The 18,264-nt window shown below is 44.1% G+C and overlaps 1 protein-coding gene across 4 annotated transcripts in view; it reads right to left on the bottom strand.

Annotated features, from left to right (window-relative positions):
* The window catches only part of RGS6 (regulator of G protein signaling 6), a 265,549-nt gene extending 247,682 nt beyond the window's left edge, over positions 1 to 17,867 (bottom strand). For 2 of the 4 annotated variants that reach the window (XM_033062618.1, XM_033062616.1), the window contains exons 1-2: positions 17,641 to 17,867; positions 1,800 to 1,904 (exon numbers count right to left, since the gene is read on the bottom strand). In XM_033062618.1, the coding sequence (XP_032918509.1) occupies positions 1,800 to 1,883 (84 nt within the window). In that variant the 5' untranslated portion in view covers positions 1,884 to 1,904; positions 17,641 to 17,867. Of the gene's footprint in view, positions 1 to 1,799; positions 1,905 to 16,641; positions 16,793 to 17,640 lie in introns of all 4 variants that reach the window. The other 2 variants (XM_033062617.1, XM_033062619.1) reach the window with 2 other exon arrangements.
* Positions 17,868 to 18,264: the final 397 nt, after the last annotated feature.

Raw genomic sequence — 18,264 nt, 5'->3', positions numbered from 1 at the left:
GGATCATCAAATTGATGTGCAATACTTCTAACTAATATGAAAATATCAAATCCTACCAAATGTTAATATTAAAACTAATATCTAAAATAATGTGAAAGTCAATCACCAATGAGCATTTACTCTGAAAAATGGGTAATATCAACTTTTTTATTCACAAAGTAGCAGAAATACTCAGTCAAAAAAACCTGACAGACGTGTTAGCTTAAAACTGACAATACAGAATACACTATTACTGCACAACACATGGGGCATGCTATTCTGAAAGACAGCTATGTATTTTGACAGGTGACTGTATTATGAAGGGCTGATAATACTGACATCAGAGGAAAAACGGTAAGGAGAGATGAATTAAATAGTATGAGTATATTCCCCATTGATACCACAGAACTCACAAGCTCTATTCTACATGACAATAATGAAATACTGAAAGGCAAAGAAATTGAGAAATCCTAAAGTAGAAATGCTATGAGATGAGTAAAAGTGAGGCATACATAAAGCAATGTTTTCAAGAACAGGTAAGTGCATTCTCTGCAGAGTCACAGATTTAATGCCCTATTCTAGATCACACAATCAGACATTTCCTTCATACCCTCCATCTACTTCAGCCTACTGGGGTGTTGGACCTCTCAGCAAACAGGTTGGAAAAAAATAATCTGACTAACCAACTAGTGCTATTTCCAAATCAGCAGCCAAAGTGTGTTCATAACACATTCAAAACAAACAAGCCCACACATTGCCCAGACATTTTTCCCATGCTAACAATTCCAGATTCCAAACCAAATACACAACAACTAAACCAAAATTATGGATATCAAAATGTAACACTTTAAACAACTCATGCTCCATACGAAGCCTAAATAATTTCTCAGTATATGAAAGTCATCAAGATTGCAGTCATGCAAGCAGAAAACATAACCATGTACCTCCAGCACATTTCAGTAATTTCACCCAGGATTGTACTCAACAAGGAAACTTGATCTGAGCCAACAATGTAGCTCTTAAGTTCACAGAACGGTAGCTTATTTAAGCTATGCAAGAAATTTCTGTCAGAACCATGCAGCACTTCTGCATACTACATAAGAAATATTTTGCAGGCTAAATAAAATATATTTACATTTTTTCTTTAAGCTAAAAAATACTAAAATTCAAAGATGAAGGATACATCTACCTCAGAATAAAACAATGCCTTTTCAAATGGGTCAGTAGCTTCTATGGTACCTCCAAAGTACTTCAGAATAAGAAATTTTATCATGGTGAAAGAATGCTCTTTATCACCATACATTGCTGTCGTTTCACATTTGTCTAATTCATTTTTCCCTAGCACTTGAGAATATACTTTTTAAAAATTTATTTAAGGCATGGGAAGTAAGAACAATGACTGACAAAGACTCAAACTGCTAATTATACAACAAGAAACACAATATGAACATTGGAAAAAAAGTATCAAAAGACTTTCTAAATGGAGGCTTTTGTGCTTAGTATGATAAAACTTGGAAGATACGTACACTTATTTTAGCTAGCTGTGGTAAACATGAACAATTACCTAAAGCCATATGATAAAAATTACAAATTTCCAGTTATTAGCTTGTCATAAAGTATCTCATACTAACAAGCTCAAGTGCTTCTACTGAACAGAATTCACCTTTCCAGCTCTCAAATGCTGTAGTCTGAAACACCTACTTTCCTGTAAAGTCTTTCAGCTATGCATCCAAGTAGTCTGAAATAATAAAGGGACATGGGATTCTTTCACAAGCCAACCACATAGAAAAGGGATTTTGCATACAGCTCCAAATTCTTACCTTTCTGTAGACTATCATATTTGGAGAGCTCTCCTCTGGGTCAGCAGTCTCAGCACTACTCGGATCAGTGGGTGCTTGGGCCATGTTTGCCTCTCGTCGCTCAGACTGCAAGGACAGGAGCAAGAGTCAGAATCACTCCAGCCTGCAGTGGAACATGGTAAGGACATGCAACTGCCTCCCAAGCAGACAGACAAGGATGGTACAGAGGGAATCACCCTCCAGACTTCCCCCCACGCAGGATGTTATCACACAGAATTGACTGGTTTATGGGATAATGCCCCAAGAACAAGGACCACCAAGATGCACACAGCTGTGGTTTGGGTCATCACACACACACACCTCTCTCCCACAGTTCTGATATTTTATGATAAACCCTCATTCAATAGAAGAGCATCCAATTAATACTTCAGACATTTCCTCTCCTCCCTATATAGCACAAACAGCTTGTCTTTTCTAGAAGCTTTGAGGTACCTGCAAAGAGAAAGCCAGGGCAGCTTGCTGTGAGGCAGTGAAACCCCACTGTAACCAGCGGGTGCAGCAGACTGTCAGGCACACTGACAGCTCTCGCCTGCAGACACTCCAAGCCTCTTCCAGCCCTCCACTGCCCCAGAGCAACAGCCAAGAACCAGGGAGGCATAGCTGCTTGCTCAAACAACTTCCTTCACCTCTTCTCATGACACAACCACGAAGAGACAACAGGACACAGGCAGACAAACACACATAAAATTCCTTATTTTCTGGAAGCACAGAACTGGAACTGCTGCCTCATCTCCTCCAGGTCATACCAGCCTTAAGGCAACAGCATTATTTGGGGAGGAAAAAAAAATAAAAAAAACCCAAAACAAAAAAAAAACCACAACTGGTGCAGGGAAAGTACTTTAAGTTCTAAGTCAAATGCTGTATTTTATGTTTTTCTTCCACCAGCACATTTGACAAGTTACATTTAAATTAGAGGCTGCTACGGAGTTGTGTGGTGACCTTTCCTAATCTAAGGAGTAACATTGCCTCATATAGACATTGACATTGAAACTGCCCAACCAGTTCAATTTCTTTAACATTGAAAGTACTGAAATAACCCATCTTAACATATTTCATTAAAAAACAAGAACAACAACAAAAAAATTATGTTCACACAAGCATAACTCATGTTTTAATTACTAAAACACAGTTGACCACTAAACTCTCTCCCCTATTTAAGGGGAAAGATACTTTCCTATTCCTTCCTTTACCTACTTTCACATTGCCACAAGCAACAAAGTGCTCCAGTGTATAATATACATACATAGCATACAATTCTATGCATAATACAGCCCTGAGTCATTCTAGCTGTCAGTTATCAGCTCCCAAGGACAAGTCAAGAGCCTAGAATCAGACAAGCTCAGACCATATCCCAGCTCTGTCCTTTCTCATCAGTGAGAAGGCTAGTGTGGTAACAAGGCACCTATTGCTAGAGCCAAAAGCAGCTGAGATACCCCCTTTAAGAAAACATAAAAGAAATCAAGGTTAAATAATCTACACCAATCCAGAGTCATTCGTTTTTTCTCTTATACGGTACTTTTACCCTCTCCTCACACAGGGCACCAGTCAACAGCAGATGCAGGACTCACACATGCATCCCTCATTGTCTTAAAAACTTCCATACCTTTCTTTCTGTAAACTTCCCACAGGCAGGTCCACACAGCACTAACTCTTTCTCTCTTCCTTCTGCAGGACTAGCTTACTCCTTCCTGTCCCTAGCAGTCCCTTACACAGCCACCTGACCCTTCCTCCTCACAGCATGGCCAGCAAACTCCAACTGCCCCTCACCCACTCAAACCCACTCCTTTATAACACCTATCTTCACTGGACATAGCTGTGGCCTATTAAGAGGCAAGGCTGTTCCCACTCTTTGAAAATTAGTACAGCTGCAATTTATCAGGGGTGAGATTGCCTGCAGCACTTTCTGTATTCTCTCAATCTGTCATCCCACAATAAGGAATGCATGCACAGAGACAAGTGGGCACAAAAATGCATATGTACATTCATATACCGATTTGGAAACTCGGTAATACCTTTCAAGGTCAAGTTAAACAATATATATCTATAGATCACCCTTTAAAGTCATGCTCAGATAAATTCAGACACTATTTTATATTTAAAGGACATTAATTTATTTTAATCCCTGTTAAACCTCATGTCTTCCCCAAACATTACATTCTTGTGCCAGGTTGTAAGCTAAAAAGGAAATGGAAATAAATTCTCTAAGCAAAATTATGAGATGCAGAAACAATTAACACAAACTATGAAGGGTAAACCATTTTCAAATTATAGCATTTCAAATTATTTACACAAATGTGAATTTTCACAATACTTCTTGGACATGATTTCAAGGCATTGAAGAATTAGGCTCAAGGTTATTATCACTGGATTGAATGGAGCAGGAACTGGTTTGAGATTTTATGTAACTTTGTGAAGGCAATTACAAAGCAGAGTTGAAAGCAAATGTCAAGTCACACAAGTTTCAGCTTCACCTGCAGTATATAAAGCACTTAGATTATGTGAGATTTTATATGCATGCTTTAAAAGAAAACCATTGCAACTAACTTTCAATTCAGAAGTCCTCTTAAAAGAACAAAATTACAATTTCTAACTGAAAAGCCCTCTGCAGCATTACTTAGCTGTGCTTCACTCATTGCATTATTCACTTTGAACATCCATATTTACAAATTCTGTTGCTCTTGTTATACTGCCAGCTCACTTGATCTTTTATGGTACTTCCATATTTTCCCCCATAGCACTTCTTGAAGATTTTCATTTACTCCAGAGCAACAAGACAATAACATAATGTACAATATGCAGTAGTAGCTGGCATGCTGTTCACGGTAATGTTGAGGGAGCCATTAACTTAGAAGATGTACATAAGCCTAACATGTAGATCTACGTAACATCTACATAAGGTAATCAATACAAATGAACTTATCTGTTGTTGTAAGTCAGAAATTTGCAAAAGTAATTCCCACAAGTGGCCAGGATCTGCTGCTGGATTTCAGCCAGGAGCAGCAGGAGCAAGGCCACCTTTGCAGGAGTGACAGCAGGACGAACATCTCAGAGAACAAGGCTGGACAAGGCAGGACTAAGGTGCAGTGCGAAGCAAAGACATGTGTGGGCATCCCCTCCACACAGCCCTGGCACTGCTGCTCTGGGATAAGCCTTAGGAGGCCAAGCAAAAGCCTGTGACCAGTATCCAAGGTTTTTCTATTTCCTTTACACCCTTTTTAAAAGCACAGAATTATTTCTCTTTTATTGGTATAAAAGAATTTATACCAATTCTTTCTTGGTATTCTACAAGAAAAAAAACTACAGATAAAATAAGACAGTGATATGATGGGGCATGTTCTTGGCTCTTCAAGGTGAAAGTGCAGCAATGCTGGGTTCCACAAATTCTACTACACTTGTGTTTTTTAACATATGGGAGTTGAATGAAGCTCAGCACTCAGTGATGCAGAACTGCTTCACAGAACCACAGAATGGCTGGTGTTGGAAGAGCCCACTCGAGGCCATCTGGTCCAACCTTCCTCCTCACATGGGGTCCCCTACATAACATAACTCAGGATTGAGTACAGACAGCTTTTGAGTGTCTCCAGTGAGAGAGACTCCACAACCTCTACAGGCAATTGCTCCAGTGCGTGCTCACCCACACAGTAAAGAAGTTCTTCCTCATGTTCAGGTGAAGCTTCCAGTGCATCAGTTTCTGCCCACTGCCTCTTGTCCTATTGCTTTGGCACCCCAAAGAAGGGCCTGGCTCCATCTTCTTGGTACCCTTCTTGGTATCCTTCAGATACTTAAATACATTGATGAGGTCCTCTCTCAGTTGCCTCTTCTTGAGGCTGAACAGGCCCAGCTTCCTCAGCCTTTCCTCATAAAAGGGATGCTCCAGTCCCCTCCTCATTGTAGCCCTTTGCTGGACCCTCTCCAGGAACTCCCTGTCTCTCTGGTACTGAGGAGCACAGAACTGGACACAGCACTCCAGATTTGGCCCCAACAGGACTGTGAAGAAGGGCAGGATCACCCCCCTTGACCTGCTGGCAGTGCCCTTCCTAATGCTGCAAAGGATCCCATTGTCCTTCTTGGTCACAAGGGGACTGCTGGCTAAAGGACACCTTGTCCACCAGGATCCCCTGATCCTTTTCCACAGGGCTGCCTGCTGCAAACACAAATGAGACTGCCCATGGTCAAAGTACAGCCTTTTTTACCCTACTACCATGTTAACATAGTATTTAACATAGCTAACATATGCTGCGTTTGCAACCCTGTAATTAATATAATTGTATGTAAAAGTCCACATCTGATTTGTACAGTCCTCTCTTAAGAAACAAATCAAAAAAGCCTACACAATTTTTTCCTCACTGTCAGCCCAGTCTACTCCTGATACAAGCAGGAAGTCATCCCTACAACACTGCACAGCCTGAAAACTGAGTTTGTCCTCTGAACCATTCTCTAAGTACATGTTTGTTATGTATCAGCCAGAAGCGAATCCAGCTTAGTTTTAAAAAAGAAATTTCAGCTACACTTATCTGGGAAGGGTGAAAATAAAGATTTTATGTAGGGGGTTTTTTTAAAAGAAAAATTAGGCCTCTAGCTTGATTAAGACAGCCTCCAGCTAAGAACTCACCAATCACCAATTTGAAGAGTACTGTCAGCTCCTCCCTCCCCTGGGCAGTTTGCTGTACCATCAGGGCTAACTCATCCCAGCCTGCAGCCACACACCAGCAATCTAAATCCAAATGCATGTCTTCAAAAAAATAAATGATCTCTAAATTTCAACTTCCATGTTCAAAGATGCTGTTTTCCCACAGCTGTTTTTCACAATAGCCAAGCTTGCAGCAATCTCGACTCCTCAGCAGCAAAAGTGATAAAAATTGAAAACCATTTGTGCTAGCCATTCTCTCACTCTGCCACACAAAAAGAGAAAATCAGCAGTTTTCAACTTTTTGTTTATGGATAAGATGGCCTATTAAGCCTTTGAAAAATATTACCAAAAATATGCTAAAAAGAGAGGGTGCAATCTCCTCTCACTGATTTTTTTCCTTTTTGTGTTGTATTCTTTATTATAGAACACTTTTGCTTTTCCCCAAAGAAACATAAGCACACTGGATTAGACAGGCAGCTGCTGACAAAATGCACTGAATCACAGTAAGAGTACTCTCTTGCTCTTATCTGATCAGGTTCCTCACTCTCCCAAAACCAGAAGCTGCAAAGAGATAAAGCTCCCATATGTCAGAAAAGGATGAGTGAACGTTAAGGTGGAACAATCAATTAAAAATATACTCTGAAAATCAAGAAAATAATTTTTCCAGTTTTGCTTTTTAGAGTTCTTCATACAGAACTGTAATCAGAAAATTTTAAAGAACACCACCTTTACATTTTAAGCCATAAATACTGTCAGCATTTAATCTCTGTGAGTGTGTAAATTCAAAGAAAGCATCTGAGCAGTAAATCAAGAGATTCCCCTTAGTGTACTCAAATACCTTGACTGCTGTCAGAAATGACCATTGGAAACAAGACTGCTGTAAGAAACCTCTTACAGACACAAAACCCCATGTGTTTCACAGAAATTAGCACATCTAAGAGTCCTTATAGACTCAGGTTTATACATAATAGAGAAAGAAAGAAGTACATTGGAAGAAATCCTACAAAAACTATTTATCAAAAATATCACCTGGATCTAGCAAATTAATACAAGGTCATATTTCCACTCCTATTCTACATCTTAATAAAAAACTTACAAACTTAATATGCAAAACTTGCAGTGCAAAACATTTATTGTACATGTGAGTTAAAAAAAGATAGTCTTTTAAAATAGAAGAAACTGAATCTCAGAAAAATGAATCAGCTAAATGAATTCCCATGGAGACATATATCAGGACTACTCAGCTGAAACATAATCTTGGGTGACAATAAGTGAAAATTACCTTTATACTATGTAATTAATATATTTCAAGGGCAGCTTATAATTGACATGTAGTGTTAATATCAAATCATGAGAGATTTAGAGCTTTAGCACACAATCATAGAGTAAATTACAATTTCATGTCATTAATACCTAGTTAATATTTTTCTAATTAGTGAAATACAACTAGACTATATGACTTTTCACTTGTATGAGAAATCATATAACCATATGCCTTGCTGAGCTCATAATTACCTAATAAGAAAAACCTCTACCTGATCTGCTAGAATATTTAGATCAAATAGGTCATTATTAAGGTGACAGGAGGGAAGAGACTAAAGAAAAATCACACTGAACTCAATTAATCTCCATTAATATTAAGTTGATATTTCACATCCATTGCATAAATCTCTCTAAAATTGCACTGAGAAGACACTTGTCTTCATGTTCTTTTTCTGGTTAATTATTACTTCATTAAACCTGGGCATGCCATGCAAGTTGTGTACATTGGAAGGCAACATACAGCCTATCATTAAGCTGATGCTGTTGACCAAGGTGAATATACCAGGCCCTACCTGGGATAGCCTCTGCTTTTCACTGGTGCAACTCAATCCAAGCACTGCACAACTCACCTCTACTCCTCCTTGAAATAACTTTCCAAAGAGGAACAGATAAAACACCCATCTGAATGGGTCACAGCCAGGTAGACTGGAGCTGAGGTCAAAACTCCATCTTCACCAGCTCCTTTTTGGGAAACACTGGAGCCACACATGGCACATCACCACCATGCCCAGTGGGTCAAGACTCTGCAAGGATGTCCTCCCCTGAGCCTGATGAGGAGGACATAAGGGCTACACACAGGGAGCCATACCACAGGCAGCAGTGAAAGAGAGAAGGTCTGGTCCCACCCTGGATACCTCAGCACTGCTCCCCTGTATGGAGGGGCAGAGAAGGAAGTGTGCTTTCAATCAGGGAAGCATAGCTCCCAAAGCACCCAAAAATCCTTCAATCCTTTGTTTTGGACATCAAATTGTAACTGAAGTTACTCAAAAAGTAGTTTCCTAGTAGAAGATCATCCCAGACCTTCTGCCCCTCCTTGCAAGTGCTGAGCATTGTGGTACTATCAACAATACTCAGTCTGTTGCCTTTTTTAAAGAACAAAATATAAACACTTCCAGCAGCTGCACTTAATGTTCAAATTTTTGCCAAACAAATTCCTTTTTGTGGGAAAGCAGTTTTGTTCACACTGGGAGAATTCAAGGGCTCTAAAGGATCCCTTTCCTCCTCTTTCTGAGGTACAAGCTCACAGGATGCCCCATGTTGAAGCCCAGGAGCTCAACCCTTTTCTCACTCTACAACTGGCAGGATGAACTATGGGCACACATCTAGGTCAGGGAACAAGCCAAGACTCTTTTGCCTTACTCTGACAGAGCAGGAAGAGAGGATCCAGTTCCAGGACACTCCTTTTTTCTTCTTTTTAGGGAAACTGGGATCCTGATAAAGGCAGGGATTTCCCATTTCTACTACTCTTACAGACATTTCCTGAAGGTGTAGTATAGCCCTTCCATAATCAAGTGCTTCTCCTGTGGAAAACTTGCTCAAAACACCCTAGAGGTATGTCTACATTTCTGACCAGCATTGAGGTAGGGAGAAACTCTGGGCTCCTGATGTGCTTAACTGCTAGTTTGCTCTCAGGTTCTCTTTTGTAGAGCTCCAAACCTAAGCAGACACACATTTGAGAACACAGTTCTCCACCATCAACGTTCTCAAGAGTCAGCACGGATCATCTTACACAGGGTTGGGGTTCCTACTTCTTATCCATGTCTGCATCAGTCTCCTAATAGGTTCTGCAACACCATACAGTTTCCCAACATGTCCCAAATCCTACTATGCATAACTTCATCCTTCTGGTGGGCTGCAGGGCAATCTCACTTCTCTTTTGTTTTTTTAAACACTGTGCTTGGAAAAAAAAAACATCCACAACAATCACTGTATCTTCAAGCCACAGAGGTACCAGCTGAGGGACAGAGGTCTGAAATCCCTCTGGCCAAGAATATGCAGTATGAACACAACCATCTTTTAGACCAAACTAGCTCTCAGACATGAGTCAATCCAAGTTACTTGGCTTCCTGCAGACAGGCACAAGTTTAAACTCAGCCCCTGAGTAATCTAATGTGTAGGTGTCTGTAGGTACTTCTCACCAATCACTTGCTGTTCTCAACCATGTATGTTGGGTAATAAAAATAGTAAATACTAATGGTTTAGTGAGCTAAGAAGAATATTGTTAACCAGGGATCACCAAGGCCTCATACCACCTCCAAAACAAGTGCTCTCCATGGTCTTGAGCAATTTTCTCTCCATCTGCAATGCCTGTGGTAGTGCTCACACTGTTCATTGCATAACAGACAACATTCAAGAAGGACAGTTCCAGTTGTTCCATTTGTGTGAGACACTGGTGATTTGCCTCAGTCACCTGGCAGGTGATCAGACTGCCTTATCAAGAAGTTTCTATGGCTTATCAAGAACCTCTCTTTTCCCCAGCTTGCCACACACTCCATTTTCACTTTATATATTTCTAAATCTGCAGATATTCTTAGCTATTCTAGAATGCTGAAAATACTGTCTGGATCTGGATGTTACATCCAGGAAACATAGTGGTGGATGTCAAAATAAAGTAATTTTTGGCATCTAACTTTGACTAGGTCCTGACTTCCCAAGATAATCAGATGGAAAAATGGAATGGAGATGGATGGTAGTGAATATTGATACACAAATTGCTGGTTAACTAGGCAATTTTTTCCCTCGATGAAATAAATTGTTAAAATTTTCTTTTAATGGACCAGAAAGTTATGCCAGGAAGAAACTGCCTCCAATACATCCATTCCTCTTCCAAAGAATTCAGAAAAAAAAATGCAGTGTTCACTGGTAATCAATCTCCCTTCCAATAAAATAATACTGCTGTGAGCGCAAGGCCTCTTGGAAAGGCTCTGAGCCAACATGCTGTTACCAAGGATAGCTACAAAGAATGTGATAGCAAGTATATGTGAATATTCAACTAAAACAAGTGTCAGTGCTACATAAATTTAGAAATGCAAAGAGATAGCTATAGCTCAACTTTGAACTTCATGTGAATTGGTGATCCTAAACTACAGCAGTAATTATTCAGCACTATCAGCCTGTAAAGAGTAATTACAAAGCTGAAGCTGTATTTTATTGTTTTGCAACAATGCCAACTTATTGACCAGAATCATTCCCTGTGGAAAATGAGTACAGTAGTTTCACGAATACAAGCCGCACGGATTATAAGCCGCACCCCCGGTGCCTCGACAATGTTGCTGTCTTTGTCAATAGATAAGCCGCACCCCGAATATTAGCCGCACTTTCGTTCGTCGCGAGAATCCGTGCGCAGCTTTCACAAATTGGCCAATTAGTAACAGGATCGCGGCATAGCGGGCTTTACTGGCTCGGGGCGGGGCCAGGCAGGCTCGGCCCGCTCATGGTTGCCGACGGGGCCGGGTGGCCCAGCTCAGCGCCACGGCTCGGCGGGGCTGGCCGGGTGGTGCTGCCGCCGCCGCCGGGCTCGCTGGCCCCCCTCTCCCGTCAGCACCGCCCCGCTGCCGCGTTCGCTCGCCCGGCTGGCAGGGCTGCCGCCGCCGGGCTCGCCGCCCGCCCCGCTGCCGCTTTCGCTCGCCCCGCTGCCGCTTTCGCTCGCCCCGTTGCCGCTTTCGCTCGCCCCGCGCCGCGCCTCGCGAGCGCCGCGCCTCGCGAGCGCCGCGCCCGCCCCGCGGCGCTTTCGCGAGCGGCGGCGGCGCTTTCGCTCGCGGCGGCGCTTTCGCTCGCGGCGGCGCTTTCGCTCGCGGCGCTTTCGCTCGCGGCGGCGCTTTCGCTCGCCGAGCGCCGCTTTCGCGAGCGCCGCTTTCGCTCGCCCCGCCGGCAGGGCTGCCGCCGCCGCCACCAGGCTCGCCGGCCGCCCCCTCCCGTCTGCACCGCCGCCGCGTTTCCTCGCCCTGGCCGGCACTGCAGGCCCCCGCACCGCCGGGCTCCCCCACGCTGCTGGCCCCGATTATGCTGGGCTTCCCCCGCTGCCAGGCAGCCCCACCCGCCGGCCTTCCTGCTTCTGCCATGCTCCCCTGCACTGCTAGCCCCAGTTCTCCCGGGCTCCCCCGCCCTGCTGGCTCAGGCTCTGCCGCCCGCCCCCCACACTGCTGGCCCCGCCTCTGCCAGGCTTTCCCACCTCTGCCGGGGCCGGCCGGGCTCCAGCTTGGCTTGGGGCTGCCGCGGGCTCTCACTTCCGTGTTGGCAGCTTTTAGAATTTTGTTAATAGATTAGCCGCCCCGGAATATTAGCCGCACTTCCGGGTTTCCACCAAAATTTTGGTCAAATTGGTGCGGCTTGTATTCGTGAAATTACTGTAACTGTACTGATAACACAGAGCTTGAGGGTAGACTTCTAATCCATTCTGCAATATAAATCTTCCACTGGATCAGTTAAGGTGTGATAAGAGCATCTTGTTCTTTGAAGCTAGTCCATCAAATGTGCCATCTCTGAAAGTGCCTTGTCTTTATGTACCATAGAAAATACTAATTGCAACTACACTAAGCCACTTCTGGGGCATGGGCTGCACTTTCTATTTTACATTGCATCCAGTAAGCTGAAAATAATGGAAGAAAATTGATTCAAATATAAAACTGAACGAGAAGATGCACAAAGTAATGGATCCTCTAACACAGACTGACAAGAAAATATTAAAATCTAAAAACAAAACCTAAACAAACAAAACATAGGGCTCAGTGCTGTTAGATTTCAAATTCAGAATTACTCCACCTAAACTCCCTGTTCCCAATAGAGCTTGCTGAAATGAAGTTCCCTTAAAGCAATCTTATGAAAGTTGATAGAACCAATCCAGCCCTGCATTGATCAGCAACTGCATAATCTCATTTAAAATGCCCCAAAGTGCTGAGAGTTCTTGCCGGTTGTTCATTCTCAAGAGGATGGAAAATTGCAAGTACCCTGCAATCAAATAAAATGGGAAATTTGCTACCCAAAAGCACAGGTGTCCTTGAAGATGTGGCACCATGAAATACCCTTGGTGCAAATAAACACAACTGGTTGCATCCCATCTACTTCAAGGACATGATGCAAAATACTATGATTTCACTGCCCTGCTGTTTATCACAACAGCACACAGCCTTTTCAGATGCAAATTACACACAAATCACTTCAGCAATTGCAATGTAAAAGCACTTAAGCCACTCCTGAATTAGCTAGCTCAAGTCCACACACCACACGTCCACACAGTTCAGCAAAGCCTACGAATCCCAGTGCTGTGGTTCGTTTAACCTGATCTTCACAATGCCATAACTGGACTGCTACAAATACTAATATAGGCTACATACACTATAAATACTAATATATTTGACTATTGCTACTGTTATACTGTAATATACTTATAAAGACAGTTGGTTTGATTGAGCTAATATATGTCTCTGCCAGATTGCTGTTACACTGATGAGCACAAATCTAAAACTAGTTGCTCATCTGTGACACAGACAAATAGTATTTTCTTTTACAAAATGATAAATTAAATCACAGTGAAATTAAGTGACTTCCCACATTCACACAACAGATGACAGAGCAATAAATTGAACATCTAAACCCTGACTGGGTTGCATCCCTATAGCATAGTAGGCCTGTTGTGTGAGGATTTTTTACTACCCCGTGAATCTTTCATTGCTGATGCCAGGTCCTATAAGCCCAATGAAAAACATGAAATATTGTTCTTTACCATTGGGATAATGTTTACAGTGTGTAACTGAAGACTCCTGCAAAAGTGCAGCATTAATTCCTCCTGACTGCCTCATGGTGCCCACCACACCCCTGTGCAGGCAGAGAGCAGTACCTGTGCTGCTGAGCCTAGGAACACACAGCTGTTTCCAGCATGATGGTGAAGAGCTCCTGGGATGTCAGAATGTTAGAACCTCACTGCTCACTGAAATTTCAATCACACTCTTTGCCACCCGCTGCAGAGATGTTAAAAAATAGTATGAGATCTGATGCAACATAAGTGGGTAGCAGCAGTCTCTCTTGACTCCACAATCTTTCTAGAGCTTGACAACCAACAAGAAAAACACAAATTAGCTCCTCTTTCTTGCTCCTTTTCATAGATAGAGCACAACAACAGAAACTAGTTCATTCCTAAGTTGCCACTATATGCTGTAAACACTAACTGGAATAATGGAAATGCCTTTTCATGCCAAATTTTATGTAGATTAAGGAAACACTGGATACACTAACACTTTACCATCCTTTAGAAACTTTAAAAGTTACTATATTATTGTGGGAAAGTTGCAATCAAACAGTTTAGGACTCTCTATGATACATCTATTATTACCTTTTCAAAGATATAAACAAAAAATTTGTAAGTACTCTAGCTACCTCTAAAACCCCATAAATCTACCACCACCAAAATGCAAGCATTGCTCTCACAGTCACCAAAGTTAAAGGATGAAGAATGGAGGCAGAAACTGTAGGGGAAAATAATAGATTTAGAGATGTAGAAACATAATAATTCAGTTCAGGATATGAAGACGTGCAACTGTATGTAAGTGCTCAAAGATACAAAGAGGAAATTTTGTAGCCTCAGGAAATCAGATGTGTAACTCCACAGGAACAAAGTAACCAGATGCTTCTGAAAAAATCCACCATCACCCCTACAGCCACGCAGAAGCTTCTGAAATGTGCTTGGCCAGCACAGCTCTGCTCAGCTTGTCTCAGGCAGACCAAGCTGCAAGTGAACAGGGTTAAATGTTCTATTACACCTTCAGTAACAGCACAGGGCCACCATGCTGCTTGATACTTCACAAGGCAGAGTGCTATCTTACACCATGTTCGGGACAGCAGCTCAAAGTCTGATGAGAAGAAACACCCTTTCAAATCATCAATATACTATTCTTATTCTACCCAGGTTTTCTTTGTAATCATAATGCCATGGTGTGAATTGACATAGATAATAATTCAGTCATGAAGATGTTGAGAAGAGTCCCAGGAGGAAACAGGAGCACTTCAGTTCTAACAATTAAGCGCAATATTTGCTACCTGAAGCAGCCCAGGGCTGCTCAGTGAAGTGGACCTGTTTGTTCCTACAATCTCCCCTCTAGAGAGCCAAGGCGTGCTTCCAGAAACTGGAGCTCCAGGTAACAATCACAAACAACACAACCCATCATAAGGGCAAAACTGTACTCTTGTAACATTGAGCGTGGGAGGAGCAGTTCATCCTTGTTCTGCTGCCACTGTACAAATGCAGTGTTTGATTTAGATATCAAAGGTACACCCAGCCAAAGCTCCCACGTTAATTATCCCTCATTCTTGAAAAGCTGAACACTCATATCGTTGCTGAGGAAAGAAAAAAATCATCACTCCACAACACCCTTGTATTTCTGTTAGGAAGCCTGAGCCACAGCACTGCAAGATCCTGAAGTTTCACCACAGTCTAACATGGCATTCCAACGTACCACGTTAAAATGACACACTGCAGCTATTTTCTCTTCCTGCTACTCCACATATATTAGCTTCTTCTCTTTCCCTGCCATCTGTTATTTTGCTGCAGTCTGCTGGGACAGGACTGCTCTCTCCTTTTCTCCCCTCCTTGCCTGCTCGAACGGACAACAAGCCTAGCATTTCCTGTCCATGCACTCCGCTTTCCTCAGCTGCCTCAGAAGCATTGACAAAAGCAGAGTTACAGGCACAAATGGAAAGTGCTCTACTCACCTCTGCCATACCAGTGTGCTCATCAGAATTACATGCTAGACACTGAAACACCTTGCAAGCGGTGGGCAAAGAGGCAACTGCTGCTTTAAGAGGACACACATTTTCCTCTTATCGGTAGGAATCATTGATTAAAACAAGTGTCTGTACTACCTGCATCACAAGAACTGTCAGAGAGAAACTAAGGTAAGCAGCTTTGACAATTAGTCTATGTAGCAACCTACTGCAACTCTTCTTAGAAGAGAAGGGTAGCGAGGAAAAAAAAAAAAAATCAGGTTAACAGCAATCTTCTATTACCATAAACCTCAGTATAAGATGTGTAGCTGTTTTTCCCTCTTATGCGGTTCAGAATGGGAAAAAGAAGGGGTGTTAATCCATCACACTTGTAGCCAGTTAGGAAGAAAATTGGAATGTTTGTCATCAATTGTTCTATCAGTCAGGTCATTAGAAAAAGGAACAACTCATCTAAAAATAAAGTCAATATTGGCTGAGTCCAAACAGTTTCTTCAGCATTTCACACACACATTCAAGCAATGAACACTATTATTCTGTGCTTGTAACAATATGCCCCCAAGTCAATAACTGCTCTTCAACATCTGACCTCTTTTTAAAGCAGATTTACAAGGAAGTATAGTGAAAGTGTTCCAAATCAGCTGGTGAGAAAGTATTACAGATCATAACCCCACAGTAAACAATGCCTAGTTCTTCTGATTTGCAAGATTAGAATAAACCTGGTATTACAAAAAAAAAAAAATAAAACAAAACAAAAAAAGGAACTTATGATATCAAAGATGCTTCTACTAAAAAAAAAAATAATAAAAAAAGAACCCCACACTAACAGCTCACAAAGCATTTTATCCAGAAGGAAGAAACACGGAGGAAAAGTAGCTTTCTTTGGAGTGGGAAATCACCAATATCTGCTGCAACATGCCAACACAAAGGTGAGTTTTACAGCATGACTTTACTGGTCAAAGACAGGTTTTCCTGCTTTCCAATCCCTACACACTGGCAGTCAGCAAATAAAATTCAATCAAGAGCAAATTATGCATATCTTTAATTTCAGGGAAGCATCACGTAGCACTCAGGCTGCAAGTGGGATGCAGCTCAGCCAAGTCCCTCCCAGGTCAGCTGAAGGAAGCCCCGACTCACCTCGGCCGTCCCAGCGAGGGCAGCGCCGGTGCGGACGGGACCGAGCTCAGAGCCACAGGCGCAGTCAGCTCCTCGGAGCGGCAGCCCTGGCTGCTATTATGTCTGCAGCGTGCAAGCGCCAGCGTGCCGTGATTTATACAAAAATCAGCATCTTCCTCAGCAAAAAAAAAAAAAAAAAAAAAAAAAAAAAAAAAAAAAAAAATCCACTGAAGCTTCTTACTGGCCCTGCAACGTACTCCTATACTTATGCCATCACTTCTAGTGACTAAGAAGATGCTTTCAGTGTCACAGCAGATTAAGATTCTGGAAGGAGAGTGCCTGGCAGCTTTACTCTCACACACCAATCTGTCTTCATGCAAACGCACTTTGTCGGCGCATAGGAGTATATCATTGCAATACGCTACTGAAGCGAAACAGTTTCCAAGTTTTCCCACAGGGCACCAGCTCTTCCTTCAAGGTGTACCCCAGCGCTTGCTCCCCCTCCTCCTTCCCCGAAAAGACCTGCGGTTTCTGGGCACCACAACTTGTCCGGCTCCCCGTGCGCTGCCCTCACACCTGCCGGGACGCCGCGTCCCCCGAGCCGCGCCCCGCGGGGCGTGGGCACCCCCGGACCGCCCGGACAGCGCCCCGGCACCTCCCGCTCCGCCCGGCACCTCCCGCACCCTGCGCCGGGACCCGGGGCCGGGCCCCTTCCTTGGGACCCCGCGGGAGGGCGAACCGCAGCCGCGGTGCTCTCCCGTCCGCACGGCCCGGGCAGGGCACGGCCTCTCCCCGGCTGGCACTACACACACACACACACACACAAAACACATGCCTTGCACCTGTCCACTGCTACGGACGGGGAGCGGAATCCCACCCCGCGGGCAAGGGGCTCCGCTCTCCGCGGCGGGACCAGCACACGGAGCCCGCTGTCAGGGCACAGCCGAGTGACAACCGGGCGCCACACAGATGCGGATAAGCAGGAAAAAGACGGCGAGGAGAACAGCCCACTCCCATTACCTTAGCGATCGCGCCGCCGCCGTCCCCTGCCGCCCCTTCGCTTTTCCTCAGAGACGGGGAAGCGCCCGCAGCATGGCGTGAGCCTGCGGGCGGGGCCGGCGGTCAGCCCGGGGCTCCTCTGTGCGCCTCTTCCAAAAACCTCCCGTTCTCCCCAGCGCCCCTCAGGCTGTGGCGGGGACGGCGGCCGGGGCGAATCTGCCGCGACCAGAGCGCCGCGGGCACACCGCGCCCCGCCCGGCCCGGCCCCTCGCTGCCGCCCCCCGACCCTCCGCCGAGCCCACACCGGGCGGGCGGGGACGGCCCCGGCCTCAGCCCCAGCCCCGGCCCCGCCGCCGCAGCGCCCGCTGTGGGCGGCCGGGGCGCGACGCCCCCGCCCGGCTCCGGCGCCGCTTTCACCCGGTGCCGAGCCGGCTGCCCTTTGGCGGTGACGCGGGGGAACTTCAGCCCCCGTGTCCCGCCACCACGGCCGCTGCCGGGGCACTAGGTGGAGCCCCGAAGAAAGCCACGGAGCCGAAAGCAAGCCTTGTATAGCTCTTGCTGTCTTGTTTATGTGTTGAGTCGCCTAATTAAAGTGTTCGGCAAAATCCTCCATCTGAAGCCGGGAAAGCCTCATCTCTTAGTCAC

Source organism: Catharus ustulatus, chromosome 6 (genome assembly GCF_009819885.2).
Source record: "Catharus ustulatus isolate bCatUst1 chromosome 6, bCatUst1.pri.v2, whole genome shotgun sequence".
Classification (NCBI taxonomy): domain Eukaryota; kingdom Metazoa; phylum Chordata; class Aves; order Passeriformes; family Turdidae; genus Catharus; species Catharus ustulatus.
Note: the sequence above shows the minus strand (reverse complement) of the source record. Positions and strands in the feature narration are given on the sequence as shown.